The 16,512-nt window shown below is 47.2% G+C and overlaps 1 protein-coding gene across 2 annotated transcripts in view; it reads left to right on the forward strand.

Moving 5' to 3' along the window:
* Nucleotides 1-16,512, forward strand: part of LOC142291083 (apoptosis-inducing factor 3-like) — a 268,214-nt gene that overhangs the window by 197,023 nt on the left and 54,679 nt on the right. For both annotated transcript variants that reach the window (XM_075335333.1, XM_075335334.1), the window contains exons 14-15: nt 5,736-5,812; nt 13,684-13,801. In XM_075335333.1, coding sequence (XP_075191448.1) covers nt 5,736-5,812; nt 13,684-13,801 — 195 coding nt within the window. The remainder of the gene's footprint in view (nt 1-5,735; nt 5,813-13,683; nt 13,802-16,512) is intronic.

The raw sequence follows: 16,512 nt of genomic DNA on the forward strand, positions 1-16,512 counted from the left end.
CTCATTAGCGATCTCGCTGTGTGTGACAATGAGCAGCGATCTGGCCCCTGCTGCGAGATCGCTGCTCGTTACACACAGCCCTGGTTCGTTTTCTTCAAAGGCGCTCTCCCACTGTGACACACAGATCGCTGTGTGTGACAGCGAGAGAGCGACAAATGAAGCGAGCAGGGAGCAGGAGCCGGCGTCTGACAGCTGAGGTAAGCTTGTAACCAAGATAAACATCGGGTAACCAAGGTGGTTACCCGATATTTACCTTAGTTACCAGCCTCTGCAGCTCTCACGCTGCCTGTGCTGCCGGCTCCGGCTCTCTGCACATGTAGCTGCTGTACACATCGGGTTAATTAACCCGATGTGTACAGCAGCTAGGAGAGCAAGGAGCCAGCGCTAAGCAGTGTGCGCGGCTCCCTGCTCTCTGCACATGTAGCTGCATTACACATCGGGTTAATTAACCCGATGTGGACTGTAGCTAGGAGAGCAAGGAGCCAGCGCTCAGTGTGCGCGGCTCCCTGCTCCCTGCACACACAGCTAAGCGGTGTGCGCTGGTAACTAATGTAAACATCGGGTAACCATACCCGATGTTTACCTTAGTTACCAGTCTCCGCAGCTTCCAGACGGCGGCTCCGTGCAAGCGCAGCGTCGCTTGCACGTCGCTGCTGGCTGGGGGCTGTTCACTGGTCGCTGGTGAGATCTGCCTGTTTGACAGCTCACCAGCGACCATGTAGCGATGCAGCAGCGATCCTGACCAGGTCAGATCGCTGGTCGGATCGCTGCTGCATCGCTAAGTGTGAAGGTACCCTTAAGCAATCACCAGATAACAAGGATCATGATATCATTACACAGTATTAGCATAGATAACAGCCGAGGAAATACAAAGACCCCAGGATAACCAGATTACCAGCCCATACTGAGGACACCATATACAGGTTCAGATAATAGCCAGGGTGGAGTAGAAGAGTCCACACGCGTATCGCTGTCCCCTAGGACAGCTTCATCAGGGGTAGGATGTGCCCACATAAAGGGCTGGGGTTTAAATAACCCAAAACATTAATGTGATAGCTGTTTGAAACCTCACCTGATGGTTGAAAACGCCGCGTTCAGCGTGTGCCCGGCGTCCCGGAAGTCACACGCTCGCTGGCGTCCAATCAGGGAGAGGAAAAGGATTATTGAGTATTTTCGGGCACCGCGCATGCGCGGGACTCCGAAAACATGGCGGCCGCCATGTATGGAGACAAATGCTCAAAAGTGCCGTTTTTCAGTGAAGCAAGGAATATTACATATCGGGAGTACCTTATTTTTAAATCCCCTCTCAAAACATAAGATGGATAAGGAGCAAATTAACCATAAGTTGCCAAGAGCAAGGAGAACAGTTTTGAATAGTATCTAGATCACTCCCATTTATAGATCGCTCAAATCCGGGCCCATATAGTCTGGAAAATAATTTAATTATATTAGATATAATATGCATATAATGAAATCATCAGGGAAGCTCCCCAATTAATGGAATATGGAACCCCCCAACATATAATCTGCATACAAGATAACACATATTTTATTTTTCCTTCTTTCCAAGGCCCAGACTAAAGAGAGCCACAAATGCGAAGTAAATCACTTATGAAGTTCCCAACACCAACCAGGATAACCCAGAGTCCCAAACAGAGGGAGAAGAATCACCTCTGTTTGTAAAACCCCGTAAATAAATATTATCGCTACGGCAGCTTCACACGCACTCACGTCCCCTGCGACGTCGCTCTGGTCGGCGATCCGCCTCCTTATTAAGGGGGCGGGTCGTGCGGTGTCAGTGACATCACACGGCAGGTGGCCAATAGAAGCGGAGGGGTGGAGCTGAGCGGGACGTAAACATCCCGCCCACCTCCTTCCTTCCGCATAGTCGGCGTGAGCTGCTGGAGGCAGGTAGATGTTCCTCGCTCCTACGGCTTTACATACAGCGATGTGTGCTGCCGCAGGAACGAGGAACAACATCGTACCGTCGCTGCAGCTTAATTATAGTTTTCCCCGACCCTGCACCGATGATACGATTACGACGCTTTTGTGCTCGTTAATCGTATCATCTAGGATTTACACACTACGATGTCGGGAGCGACGCACGGAAGTGCGTCACTTTCGACATGACCCCACCGACATCGCACCTGCAATGTCGCAACGTGCAAAGTACCCCTAAGGCTGCTGTACAGTCTCTTGTACACACAACATATTGATTTTTTTTTTTTTTTTTTAATCAGATAAATTTTTATTTTTCACCAGGTATACAAAACGTGTTATATTTTCAACAATAACGAGCAGAACTATAAACTTTCCCTCCCCAACATCTCCTCCCCCTCAGTGTACATATTACTCATATCATTATCAAAGAGCTTACATTTTAACCCTTCAATAGCATATATTGGAATGTATAGAACTAACTATCTCTGCCCATAGTTCAACATCTCCCAACTCTAATATTTATTCATATTGCAACCACGGATTCCACAATCTATCAAAAGATACAAGTTGTTTCCTTTTCCCATATATGCTTCTCTCCATTCGAACAATATGATTGATTAACATATGTGACAAATTCCCCTCTAGTCGGTGGGTCCCCTGCATCCAGTGTTTGGCAATTACTTTCCTTGCCGCATACAGCAGTCTGGCTATCACTATTTTAAAATTGTTGTCTACTCTAATTTCTTCCACGTAACCTAGAAGACATACCAGGGGTTGTCTGGGAAGTTTACATCTATAAGCTCCTTCAATTCTATTAAGAACAGTTATCCAAAAGGGTGCCAACCTGGGGCACATCCACATCATGTGGAAAATGCCGGCACCTTCTCCATTACATCTAGGACAGTCGGAGTAACTCCTCAATCCCATTTTCCACATAATTGGCGGGGATCTATATGCCCTATGCACCACGTAGAGGTGGGATAATCTTGCTGGTTCACTCATTGATAATTTCGGTATGTATTCCAAAACACTATCCCATACCTCATCAGTGATCCTGTCTATCTCTGCCTCCCATTTAGTCCTAGTGTTTACAGGGTGATCAAGCAAATGTGTATGCAGTAGGTCCCTATATATAGTAGATATGATTCCTCTTGTGGGTCCACTACTACACACATATTTCAGTACTAGGTCTGCCTGTACCAGCAATGATTGCTTAACCCCCTGAGCCACCACTGCATGCGCCAACCGTTTATATTGGTACCACCCAAGTGGGGATATCCCAAACTCATCCTGTATTTGTGTAAACGATTTCAGACGTCCCTGGCTAAGAATTTTCCCCATATACCATATACCTTTACGTGCCCATTCCTAAAATTTGCCTATCTTGTATATCTCAGTGCAGTTTTCATTGTCCCACAACGGAGAGAATTCAGTTATTGCTGTAATCCCTCTTATTTGCTTAATCTTCCTCCAGATTCTATTCATCAAGCTAAGGGTGGTGTCACACATAGTGACGCAGCAGCGATCACGACCAGCGATCTAACCTTATCAGGATCGCTGCTGCGTCATTACATGGTCGCTGGTGAGCTGTCAAACAGGCAGATCTCACCAGCGACCAGTGACCAGCCCCCAGCCAGCAGCGATGCGTGGAAGCGTAACTAAGGTAAATATCGGGTAACCAAGGAAAGTAATTCTCTTGATTACCCGATATTTACCTTAGTTACTAGCGTCCACTGCTCTCACGCTGCCAGTGCCGGCTCCCTGCTCCCTGCATACGTAGCTGGAGTACACATTGGGTAATTAACCTGATGTGTACTCTGGCTAGGAGTGCAGGGAGCCAGTGCTAAGCGGTGTGCTCTCACGCTGCCAGTGCCGGCTCCCTGTTCCCTGCACTCCTAGCCAGAGTACACATCAGGTTAATTACCCGATGTGTACTCCAGCTACGTATGCAGGGAGCAGGGAGCCAGCACTGGCAGCGTGAGAGCGGCAGACGCTAGTAACTAAGGTAAATATCGGGTAACCAAGGAAATGGCTTCTTGGTTACCCGATGTTTACCATGGTTACAGCTTACCCCAGGCTGCCAGATGCCGGCTCCCTGCTCGCTTCAGTTCGTCACTCTCTCGCTGTCACACACAGCGATGTGTGCTTCACAGCGGGAGAGCAACGTCCAAAAAATGAAGCAGGACATTCAGCAACGACCGGCGACCTCACAGCAGGGGCCAGGTCGTTGCTGGATGTCACACACAGCAACAGCGACGGGACGTCGCTGCTACGTCACAGAAAATGGTGACTTAGCAGCGACGTCGTTGTCGTCGTCGCTATGTGTAACACCACCTTAAGTGTGGGGATCGTTTTTCCTATTCTCCCAAATGATCCGTCCTCCAGTCCGAATACTAATGGTTTCCGATGCAGTACATGCCCTAACAGTCTGGATGCTGGGTCCACCACCCCTAAATCTGCCCATCCCCTGAAATGTTGACTCTGAGCTGCCAGATAATATATTTCCGGATTTGGTAGCTCTAGCCCCCCTCATCCTTCGGTCTGTAGCGTCTCGAGTTTAAGTCTGGCTTGTTTGTTCTTCCATATTAGAGCACGGAACATGGAATCAATCAACATATTGATTTTTAGTTCAGTTTCCCACATGTTTAAAGGGGTATTCTCATCTCCAAGATCCTATCCTAATATGTAGTAGGTGTAAGTGTAATAATTTTAGCAAATACCTCCAATTAGAAATGTAGTATAGTTCTTCTTATTCATTGTGTCACTTACCTCATGTTCAGGGCATTGCAGTACCTGATGTATCCCTGGTTAAAACCGCTCATATCATCATAGTTAGTTGCTCGCAGACATAATCATGGATACCTAAGGTTCTAGATGAAGAAAATAAGTGATCCAGCTTCCAGGTAGCTTTGAATAAAACTCAAATTTTTAATCAAAATTCTTTTTAAAAAAACAAGATCCGAGATACAAAAATAGAATGTGAGGTCCAGGTCCAATGAATTGCGTGACAACCACCAGACGTATTTTGAGCAAGACGCTCTTAGACTTGGTGAGTACTCAATAATAAAAAAAACAAACAAACCAAAAAAAAACAAAATGGTTAAAGCAGGAGCAATACACTGACTGAGCCTCCACGCAGCTGAAACTGTACTTCCGGGTCCGCTCATCAGTGCTCATACATATTCACTGCTTTCCCCGACCACAGGTGGCTCTGATTGGCTGCTGGTAGACCATGCCTTCACCCTCTCTAACAGCAGACATGATTGGCTGCAAGCACAGGCGCTGTTTGCGGCCTTATACAGCAGTGTAAATAAATAAATGTAAAAAAGGGCGTAGGGTCCCCCTGTATACCTGCATTAACTCTTTTATTTTACAGGCTGTTCAGGTCTCCATTGACTTATATGGGGTTCAGCGTGCGGACAGATGTTCGGGTTCAAGTCCGTGCCCGAACTGGACTGTTTTTTGTTTTAAGTCTGGCTGGATGCATCGGACCCGAACATCTGCAGGTTCGCTCATCAATAAATATAATATAAACATGTGGTGCCCACTTTTCTTTTCTCGTATACACTCACTTTCAGGCACTACACTGAGCCTGACTGGTCCTATTGGCAACAATCTGTTTTTGGAGAATGGGGCAAAGTTTTTATAATAAGTAAATTGCAAAATTCTATAATTTTACATACAGTTTGCAAATGTACCCATCTTAGAAGAGTGACAGACCTATGTATGGTTGCTTTGGGGTATTGCTGATTCATACACTTTAATAAAAAACATTACTTTTTGTCCTCCACCAGGTGTGACTCCTGTGTCCAACTTTCTGAAAGGCAGCAGAATTGCTATGGATGCTAAGGGAGCGATCTATGCTGACCAGGTGTGTCAATTTTCAGCCATATCACTTTCCTTTATTTTATTTGAGGAGATAGATTACTAATGTTATTTCCTTCTCATAACCGTCCTAATTTATCCTGAATAGTCATGTAAATCGGGCTGGAAAGCTGCAGAGCTGAGTAAAGCCAAACCCAGAAGTGGTGGTTTTAGAGGACAACTTGGGGTGTTTACAGGATTGTGGAGGTGGCCGTCAAATGTCTCAAATTTTTCTTTGTAGATGTTGACAAGTCTGGTTAAATAAGGAGAGATTTAATAAATGAATAATCTTTATGTCATATGGACTTTAACCCCTTCAGCCCCAAGCCTATTTTGACGCTAAAGACCAGGCCATTTTTTGCAATTTTGACCAGTGTCACTTTATGAGGTTATAACTCTGGAACGCTTCAATGGATCCTGGTGATTCTGAGATTGTTTTTTCTCGTGACATATTGGGCTTCATGTTAGTGGTAAATTTAGGCCGTTATTTTTTGCGTTTCTTTGTGAAAAAAATGGAAATTTCGCGAAAATTTTGAAAATTTTGTAATTTTCAAACTTTTAATTTTTATGCTCTGAAACCAACGAGACATATGATACAAAATAATTAATAAATAACATTTCCCACATGTCTACTTTACATCAGAACAATTTTGGGAAAAAAAAAATTTCATAAGGAAGTTATAGGGGTTCAAAGTTTATGAGAAATTTCTCGTTTTTACAACAAAATTTACAAAGCCACTTTTTTTAGGGACCACATCACATTTGATTTGATTTTGAGGGGCCTACATGAAAGAAAACACCCAAATGTGACACCATTCCAAAAACGGCACCCCTCAGGCTACTCAAAACCACATTCCATAAGGTCATTAACCCTTCAGGTGCTTCACAGGAACTAAAGCAATGTGAAAGGAAAAAATGAACATATTTTAGTTTTTGCTACAAAAATGAAAATTTAGACTCAAATATTGCATTTTCCCAATGGGAGGAGGATGAAATGGACCCTGACATTTGTTGTGCAATTTCTTCCGAGCACACAGATACCTCATATGTGGCAGAAAATCACTCTTTGGGCGCATGGCAGGGCTCCGAAGGGAAGGTGCGTCATATGACTTTTTGAACGGAAAATTAGATGAAATTGTTAGACGCACCATGTTGTGTTTGGAGAGCCCCTGATGTGCCGAAACAGTGGACAATCCCCATATGTGACCCCATTTTGGAAACTAGACCCCCCAAGGCATAAATATAGATTGGTAGTGAGCACTTATAACCCTTATGTGCTTCATACATTGAGCCGAAAAAACAAAAAAGTACTTTTTTTTGCACAAAAATGTTATTTTGGGCTCAATTTTTTAATTTTTACAGGGGAAACAGGATAAAATGGACCCCAAAATTTGTTGGGAATTTTGTCCTGAGTAAGCCAATACATCATATGTGGCGGAAAACCACTCTTTGGGCGTATGGCAGGGCTCCGAAGGGAAGGTGCGTCATTTGACTTTTTGAACGGAAAATTAGATGAAATTGTTAGACGCACCATGTTGTGTTTGGAGAGCCCCTGATGTGCCGAAACAGTGGACAATCCCCACATGTGACCCCATTTTGGAAACTAGACCCCCCAAGGCATAAATATAGATGGGTAGTGAGCACTTATATCCCTTATGTGCTTCATACATTGAGCTGAAAAAACAAAAAAGTACTTTTTTTTTTTTTGCACAAAAATGTTATTTTGGGCTCAATATTTTAATTTTTATAGGGGGAACAGGATAAAATGGACCCCAAAATTTGTTGGGAATTTTGTCCTAAGTAAGCCGATACTTCGCATATGGTGAAAAACCACTGTATAGGCTCACAGCAGGGCTCCAAAGGGAATGAGCAATGTATTCTCAGGGACATGGTATGTCATTTTTATATTTGTGTTGTGTAGGGTTTGTCAAGTCACTGTCTTTGTCGTGTAGCGTGCGTTAGGTCACCGTTTTTGTCGTATACTGTGCGTCAGGTCACTGTCTTTGTCGTGTAGTGCGTCTGGTCACCGTCTTTGTCGTGTAGTGTGCGTCATGTCACCGTCTTTGTCGTTTAGTGCATCAGGTCACCGTGTTTGTCGTGTAGTGTGCGTCACGTCACCGTCTTTGTCGTGTAGTGCATCTGGTCACCGTCTTTGTCGTGTAGTGTGCGTCATGTCACCGTCTTTGTCGTTTAGTGCATCAGGTCACCGTCTTTGTCGTGTAGTGTGCGTCACGTCACCGTCTTTGTCGTGTAGTGCATCAGGTCACCGTCTTTGTTGTGTAGTGTGCGTCACGTCACCGTCTTTGTCGTGTAGTGCGTCAGGTCACAGTCTTTGTCGTGTAGTGCGTCTGGTCATTGTCTTTGTCGTGTAGTGCGTCAGGTCACCGTCTTTGTCGTGTAGTGCGTCTGGTCATTGTATTTGTCGTGTAGTGCGTCAGGTCACAGTCTTTGTCTTGTAGTGCGCGTCACGTCACCGTCTTTGTCGTGTGCCTCAGGAATTTTAGGTGGGCTATATTAATTTAGTACCCGGACGAATGATAGACTTTGAAGCAGTCACTCATACAAAGTCCGGGTTTATCGGGACAGGTATCACATTGATACTTCGTTTCCCGCCTCAGCCCTTATTTATAGCACACCCGGCACCTCTTCTGCGCTCTTCCTCGTGCGGTGGTTTGTGGTACCTCACCAGGAAAATGTTGCCCTGGTTCCACACGGGAACCTTCAGTTCTAGAGGTAGTAGGAACTGCTGCTGCTTCTTCTTCTTCTTCTCCTCTTCCAAAAATCATGGTCTTGATTACTACCTCCTGGAACTGAAGGCAGGTGTTGGTCTGGCCTGCACATCGTGAGAGCACGAAAGCATTGTATAGTGCCATCTGCACGATGTGCACGGCCAGTTTTTTATACCACACCTTAACCTTCCGCATGGCATTATAGGGCTGGAGGACTTGATCAGAAAGATCAACTCCTCCCATATGTTTGTTGTACGCCAAGCCACAGTCCGGTTTGCGAACCTGTGCTGACGTACCTCGAACATTAGTTGCAGATGTGCCGGGACCATGTATTGTGGTCAAGAAAAGGACATCCCTTTTGTCCTTGAACTTAACTACAACCATGTTGTCGCTACATTGGGCTCTGCTCTCACCTTTATGGAGCAGCTGCCCAATTAGCGTCACAGGAAGACCCTTCTGGTTCTTCCGGATCGTACCGCAAGCTGCGGTACCTCTGGAAGAGAGGGATTGGAAAAGTGGGATGCTTGAATAAAAGTTATCAACGTACAGATGATAACCTTTATCAAGCAGTGGGTGGATCAAACTCCACACAATTTTCCCACTCACCCCCAGAGTAGGTGGGCATTCTGGGGGTTGGATCTGCATGTCCTTCCCTTCGTAAAAACTAAAGCTGTGAGTGTACCCTGAGGTACTCTCGCACAGCTTGTAGAGTTTAATGCCATACCTTGCCCTTTTACTGGGCAAGTACTGGCGGAACTTCAGTCTCCCCTTGAAGTGGATGAGGGACTCATCCACACAAATTTCCCTCCGGGGAACGTACACTTCAGCAAACTTTTTGCTAAAGTGTTCGATGACCGGACGAATTTTGAACAGTCTGTCAAAATTCGGGTCATCTTGGGGAAGACACTCCAAATTGTCCCTAAAATGCAAAAATCTGTGGATAGCCTCAAACCGTCTGCGGGGCATAATCATACCAAATACTGGAGTGTTGTATAAAACATCAACACTCCAATATTGGCGAAGTTCTGGCTTCTTCACTAACCCCATGTGAAGAGTCAGACCCCAGTACTTCATCATTTCTACTGAATCCGTTGGGGTCCAGCTAGAAAATGATGAGCGAGGGTTTTTGGCCAAAAATTGTTGGGCATAAAGATTTGTTTGCACCACCATGAGACTAACAAACTCTTCAGAGAAATAGACTTTGAAAAATTCTATTTCTCTAAGGTTGTTAGTATCAAACTGGATTCCTGATTGGGGAGTAAAATCAGGAATCCGTGGTGTAACATTTTCGGGGGCTGGGGTCCACTCCCGGTCACTAGTGCTAGGTTAGGGGTCACTAGCACTAGTGCTGGGCTGGGCATCACTCACGCTCTGCGCCGGGTCTTCTCCTCTGGGCGCCGGGTCTTCTCCACTGGCCGCCGGGTCTTCTCCACTGGCCGCCGGGTCTTCTCCACTGGGCGCCGGGTCTTCTCCACTGGGCGCCGGACGAATCAGTCTACGACGTCTTCTGGGTGGTTCCTCGGCACTGGAGGAGGAAGAGGACTGGGAGGAGCAAAGGAATGTGGGGTCATCTCCTTCGCTATCAGTCTCGGAGGCAACAATGGCATATGCCTCCTCGGCTGAATACATCCTCCGAGATTGGGAAGACCGGGACATCGTATGTGGAGTGTGTGTAGGTGTGCAAAGAAAAACTTTATTCAAATGTTTGGGTATGTGTTTGAACAGGAAAAACCTAAAAAAAAAAAACAAAAACAAAAAAGGAGAATATATCAGAATTTTGCAAAAAAAAAAATATACACAAGCACCTGCAACTGACACCAAGCCCAGAGTCACACGTGTGAGAGTTTCGCATCGCATCACCTTGCAAAGCCACCCGCTCCTTGGTAAGAAGCGTGCAGCAGCATGTATTTGTACATGGCTGCACGCTCCTGCCCGGGAAGCGGGCGGCCATGACAAGTTATGTGATGCGAGACTGCCATGTTGGCACTGGGCTGACCTTTACAATAATAAAAAAAAACAAAAAAAACATTTATGTATGTCACATTCGATGGGGGTGAAGGAGGAAAGGGGGGTGAAGGAGGAAAGGGGGATGAAGGAGGAAGCTAGGATCAATACTCACTCAGCAGCAGGAGAGATTGGAGCACATTGTCCAAGCAGCTGATGGTGAGTCAGGACATGGGGTCAGCGGTGGATTTGAAGGGGTGGGGGGTGGAGGGAGCATGGGGGGCAGCGGTGGATTGGGGGGGGTGGAGGGAGCAAGAGGGGCAGCGGTGGATTGGGGGGGTGGAGGGAGCAAGGGGGGCAGCGGTGGATCGGCAGCAGAGATGGCTGGGGGAGGGGAAGCAAACACTGGCCTGCGATTACAGGCAGCGATGAGGCGTGCGGGGCAGCGATGGTACGGTGGGGCGTGCGGGGAAGCGACGGTGCGGTGGCAGCAGCGATGGGGCGTGTGACAGCGGTGCGGGAGCAGCGGTGGGGCGGTGCGGGGGCAGCGATGGGTCGGTGGCGATGGGTCAACGGCGGAGCGGAGGCAGCGGCGGAGCAGCGATCGTGCGGCGGGGCGGCGCGTGGCAGAAGTCCGGGAGCAGCGGTGGGCCGGAGCAGCGATGGTGCGGAGGCAGAGGCGGGGCGGCGCGTGGCAGCAGTGCGGGAGAAGCGGTGGACCGGAGCAGCGATGGGTCATCGGGGATGGTGCGGAGGCAGCGGCGGGGCGGCGATGGGTCAGCGGCAGAGCGGCGATGGTGCGGAGGCAGCGGAGGGGCGGCGACCGGGCAGTGCGGGGGTAGCGGTGAAGTGGTGTGGGGGTGGCAGGGGCAGCGGTGGGGCGGCGATCGGGCAGTGCGGGGGTGGCGGAGGCAGCGGTGGGGCGGCGATCGGGCAGTGCGGGGGTAGCGGTGAAGCGGTGCGGGGATGGGCGGAGCGGCGATGGGCAGAGCGGCGATGGGGAGGGGAACAGCAGTGGATGGGTTGGGGGCAGCAATACTCACCGAGGATCACGGCAGCAGGATCACGGCAGCAGGATCGCTCTCAGCAGCTTCAATCCACGGAAGAAGTGAAACCGAGGTGAGCGGTCACGGGCAGTTCACCAGTACCCCGATTCACAGTGATTGGAGGGTTCGATCACGAGGACGATCCCTCCAATCAGAGCTGGGGGGGTTGAACTAAAGGTCAGCCAATGATCAGTGTTATAGAAACACCGATCAGGGCTGAATTGCAATGTTTCAGCTATTTTTATTAGCTGAGACATTACAATGCCTGTGATTGGCTCATTGTCACAAATCAGCCAATCACAGGCACCGTAGGTCCGGGGTGGAGAAATCACTCCTCGGGAGGTCAAGCAGAGGTCCCCTCCTTCTAGAAAACGGTGGAAAATTCCACCGATTGCTATTACCGGGACCACAGTGCCCGCGATTACGTCATGACGGAAAGATCCGTCCTTGGTCGTTAAGGCCCAGGGCACAAGGACGGATCTTTCCGTCCATGGTCGTGAAGGGGTTAAAGGGAACCCGTCACCAGTTTTTTCACTATTAAACTAAAAGCATCACCTTCTGCACCTCCTGGGCTGCATTCTATGAAGGTGCCCTGACTAAACTTGTAGACGCCTGAAATCACTTTATAAAATCTGACCGCCAGTTATGCTAATTATCTAGGCAGATGGGCGTGATCATTTTCTGCTACTTTTCCTCCCTCTGGCCATGTTCGCCGTGCTCCTTTCCTGATTTACAAGGATGGCATCGCCGTCGTCATCCATGCTGCTCGGGCAAATCTCGCGTAGGCGCAGTTGGCTCTGCCACATCATGGGCTGAGCAGGAAACATAGTTGTCTTTGCGCGTGCCGGTGAGGTATTTGCGCAGGCGCGAGCTTATGGTCGGCGCTGTGCATGAGCTCACCAGCGTCATCCTCGTACCCGACCATAATCTCGCGCCTCAAAGATGATCAGATGTCTTATGCAGTGGGTTTGCCACCAGGTGTAATTTTTTTTACATGCCATATATAAAATAATGGTCGCTTCCAAGTGGATTCCAGAAGAGTAGATGGGTCATTTCCTTTTAGCTGCCTCAAGGCTTTCGAAGCCTGAGGCCCTGTGCGCATGCTGCGGATTTACTGCGGATTTTGCTGCGGATTTGCTGCAGAAAATGTGTCTAACATTGCTGCAGTCATTCTCCAGCAAATCCTATGGGTTTTAAAAAAATGCTGTGCGCACACTGCGTTTTTTTTATACCCGCAAACTTTCCGCTGCAGAATTAATGAGTATGTCACTTCTTTTCTGCAGGTACCTGCAGTTTTTGCCATAGATAATTGTTAAAAACCGCGGGGACTAACTTGCGGAAAATCCGCGATAAAACCGCGGGAAATCGCGGCAAAAACGCGGGTGCAGGATTCTTTCAGAGGGTCCGTTTTTTCTTAAGAAAAAGGCACTTTCTAGTGCGCACATAGCCTGAAGCAGCTAAAAGCAGTGACAAAGATAGAACATAGGCACAGCAAGTTATTTTGACATTGCTGTGCATATGTTCATTTTTATTTACGCTTCTTTAGTGCTTTTTCACTCAGTAGTGTCTTGTGCACATACCTTTTAGACTCCTTTCATGCTTGGAACGTCTATTTTCTTGTGTTGCTGTCTGATTCTTCTCCAGAACAGAAGAGTAAGGCCACTTTGGAAGGGGCTCCATGTCTATGGGAACAGATTGATTTTGGATAATTTCACAGCACCTTTTGCCCTTGGTTTTAAAAGATCACAAGATAACTGGGGCAATTTCAGAAAAGTTACAAAATATCCACTTTTGTATCATTCATTACTGATTCAGCGGCCTAGCCCCAAATATACCTAAAGAGCCGATGGCCCAGATTCCTGCTAGATGACTCAGATTTTCATGAGTAGCCTTATTCTTTGCAGTGTTTGGACAGACATTTACATTAAGGGATGTTTGCTGTTCTCTGACTCTAGTTTCAGTGCACCAGAGAACCTGATGATGGCGAAGGCTTAATGCTGTCGTAGATGAATCATATTTCCATAAGGAGAACATGTGCAGTAGAAAATTACTGTGCAGGATGAGAATGATAGGAACTCTATTGTGAGAAACAATTTTCAGACAGATATTTATAGTAAGGCATGATTGTTCTATCTCTGTGCTGTATTGTTTTTCTCTAGTTTATGCGCACCAGTGTTCCTGACATCTTTGCTGCTGGGGACGTTGTGTCATTTCCTCTTGCCATGATGGATGGACATAGGGCCAATATTGGACACTGGCAGATGGCTCACGCACACGGTATGTTGTCTTTTTTTTTTAGAAATTGTTCTGAAATGTTTGCCATTTATCAGAAAAAGGTTCATTTCACACGTTTAGCTTTGTTTGCACAGTAGTTCTCTATTTGTGAACCTCCGAGCAAAAACGTTTGCCCAGCATACATTTGTTGTTATACATTTCTAGATTGCGATTCTAGTGCGATTAAGCTATCTATTGGTATATTGTTTAGTGCATGGATGCATAGAATGGCTCTGTAGACATGGATCAAGATGAATTATACAAGTCCCTACAAAGCTGCCTGCAGCTTTAGGAGTGGAGCGTATGAATACACACAAGAGACATGTGTACAGACCAAGGGACAACTGGCGCATGACAAGTAACACTACAAACAAAAGGGGACATCGGGGACACTATAACAATGGTGGGCCCTAGAACTAGTGAGAGGGGTAGATGGGACTCCTCCTGCACTTCACCTGCAGCTGTCCCTACTCTCCTAACCAAGCCCTATATAGTCTCCTCAACTGTCGCCAAGCAGGAACCTGTGCGCCTGAGCTACCCTGTAGATAACCTGGCTAAGGGTCTGGCAGTTGAGGGACACAAGCACTAATATGACACAAGGGTAGGTAAAACAAACAGGGGAGACAGCAAAAAAAAGCATAAAGTCCAGCTCTAGGAGAATTCCTCAGCAGAACCTTCCACCAAGGCGACCAGAATAGAACTGGATTGTATAATCGGCAAGGATTGGTGGGAAACACAACTAGTTAAACCTAAAGGAGCACGTCTACGAAGCAGCTACAGCTGACATGCTCTGCAATGAATGCTGACAACAAAACTGACATTAATTCATTAAGCACCAAAAGAAAGAAAATCTTGTTTAAATGGAGAGTCCCAGATGGAAATGAAAGGCTCCAGACCTTAAAGCTGTTACTAGTCTCTAAAAAACAGGGAGACGACCATGATATTACCGCTAGTAACACTCATACACATAAAGGTACGTTTTTAGGTTTCCTACAGTGACTTGCAAAAGTATTCGGCCCCCTTGAATTTTTCATCCTTTTCCCACATTTCAGGCTTCAACATAAAGATAAAAATGTTAATGTTATGGTGAAGAATCAACAACAAGTGGGAAACAATTGTGAAGTTGAATGAAATGTATTGCTTATTTAAAACTTTTTTAAAAAAATAAATAACTGAAAAATGGGGTGTGCATTATTATTCGTGCCCTTTAAGTTAATACTCTGCAGTGCCACCTTTTGCTGCGATTACAGCTGCAAGTCGTTTGGGGTATGTGTATCAGTTTTGCCCATCGAGAGAAATTCTTGCCCATTCTTCCTTTGCAAACAGCTGGAGCTGAGTGAGGTTGGATGGAGAGCGTTTGTGAACAGCAGTTTTCAGCTCTTTCCACAGATTTATTGGATTCAGGTCTGGACTTTGACTTGGCCATTCTAACACCTGGATACGTTTATTTGTGAACCATTCCATTGTAGATTTTGCTTTATGTTTGGGATCATTGTCTTGTTGGAAGACAAATCTCCGTCCCAGTCTCAGGTCTTTTGCAGACTCCAACAGGTTTTCTTCAAGAATGGTCCTGTATTTGGCTCCATCCATCTTCCCATCAATTTTAACGATCTTCCCTGTCCCTGCTGGAGAAAAGCTGCCACCACCATGTTTGACAGTGGGGATGGTGTGTTCAGGGTGATGAGTTGTGTTGCTTTTACGCCAAACATATCGTTTGGCACTGTGCCCAAAAAGTTTGAGTTTGGTTTCATCTGACCAGAGCACCTTCTGCCACCTCCCAGGTGGCTTGTGGAAAACTTTAAATGACACTTTTTATGGATATCTGTGAGAAATGGCTTTCTCCTTGCCACTCTTCCATAAAGGCCAGATTTATGCAGTGTACGACTGATTGTTGTCCTATGGACAGACTCTCCCACCTCAGCTGTAGATCTCTGCAGTTAATCCAGAGTGATCATGGGCCTCTTGGCTGCATCTCTGACCAGTCTTCTCCTTGTTTGAGATGAAAGTTTGGATGGACGGGCGGGTCTTGGTAGATTTGCAGTGGTATGATACTCCTTCCATTTCAATATCATCGCTTGCACAGTGCTCCTGTGGCGCCCTGGACAAACCAGGACGTCACAGGTACTGCAACAACACACCCCACAACCCGGTTAGGCACATCAGCCGCACACACAAATCCTTGTTGCCTCCCTCCAGGGGCTGATGTTCACACCAGGTGGGGTGGAGCCAGGTGGTTGGCCCCACCCACTGAGGAGTTCACAGTCCTGGAGGCGGGAAAAGGATGAAGTTGAGTTTTGGAGTAGTAAGAGAGTGAAGTGAAGTGGTAGTGGAGGAGCAAGAGCAGACTGACCGTGTCCGGGTACGTGGCCCGGGCACCTAACAGCAAGGTTGGCAGACGGTGGTGACCGTCTGCAGGAGAGGCTGATTGACGCAGAACCGTAAGGACCGGGGAAGGGAGGTGGCCCGCCGGTACCGAACCGGGGAGCGAAGAGAAGCCAGCACCATTCGGCAGGGCCTACGGACCCCGACCAGGCTTGGAGTCGCCGTTAAACCAGTCAAATCCATCAGCGACAGGAACCTCTGGGGTTTCCCAGCAGCAAAGACCCGACTGAAGGCAACCGCTCAACCGTGAAGGGAAATACAGCTACCGCCACAGCTAGAGTTCCCAGGGCCAGAGCCTGCGGGCAAAAGGGGCTCCTCTGGCAAATACACCG

The sequence above is a fragment of the Anomaloglossus baeobatrachus genome, chromosome 2 (assembly GCF_048569485.1).
Source record: "Anomaloglossus baeobatrachus isolate aAnoBae1 chromosome 2, aAnoBae1.hap1, whole genome shotgun sequence".
Taxonomy (NCBI): Eukaryota; Metazoa; Chordata; class Amphibia; order Anura; family Aromobatidae; genus Anomaloglossus; species Anomaloglossus baeobatrachus.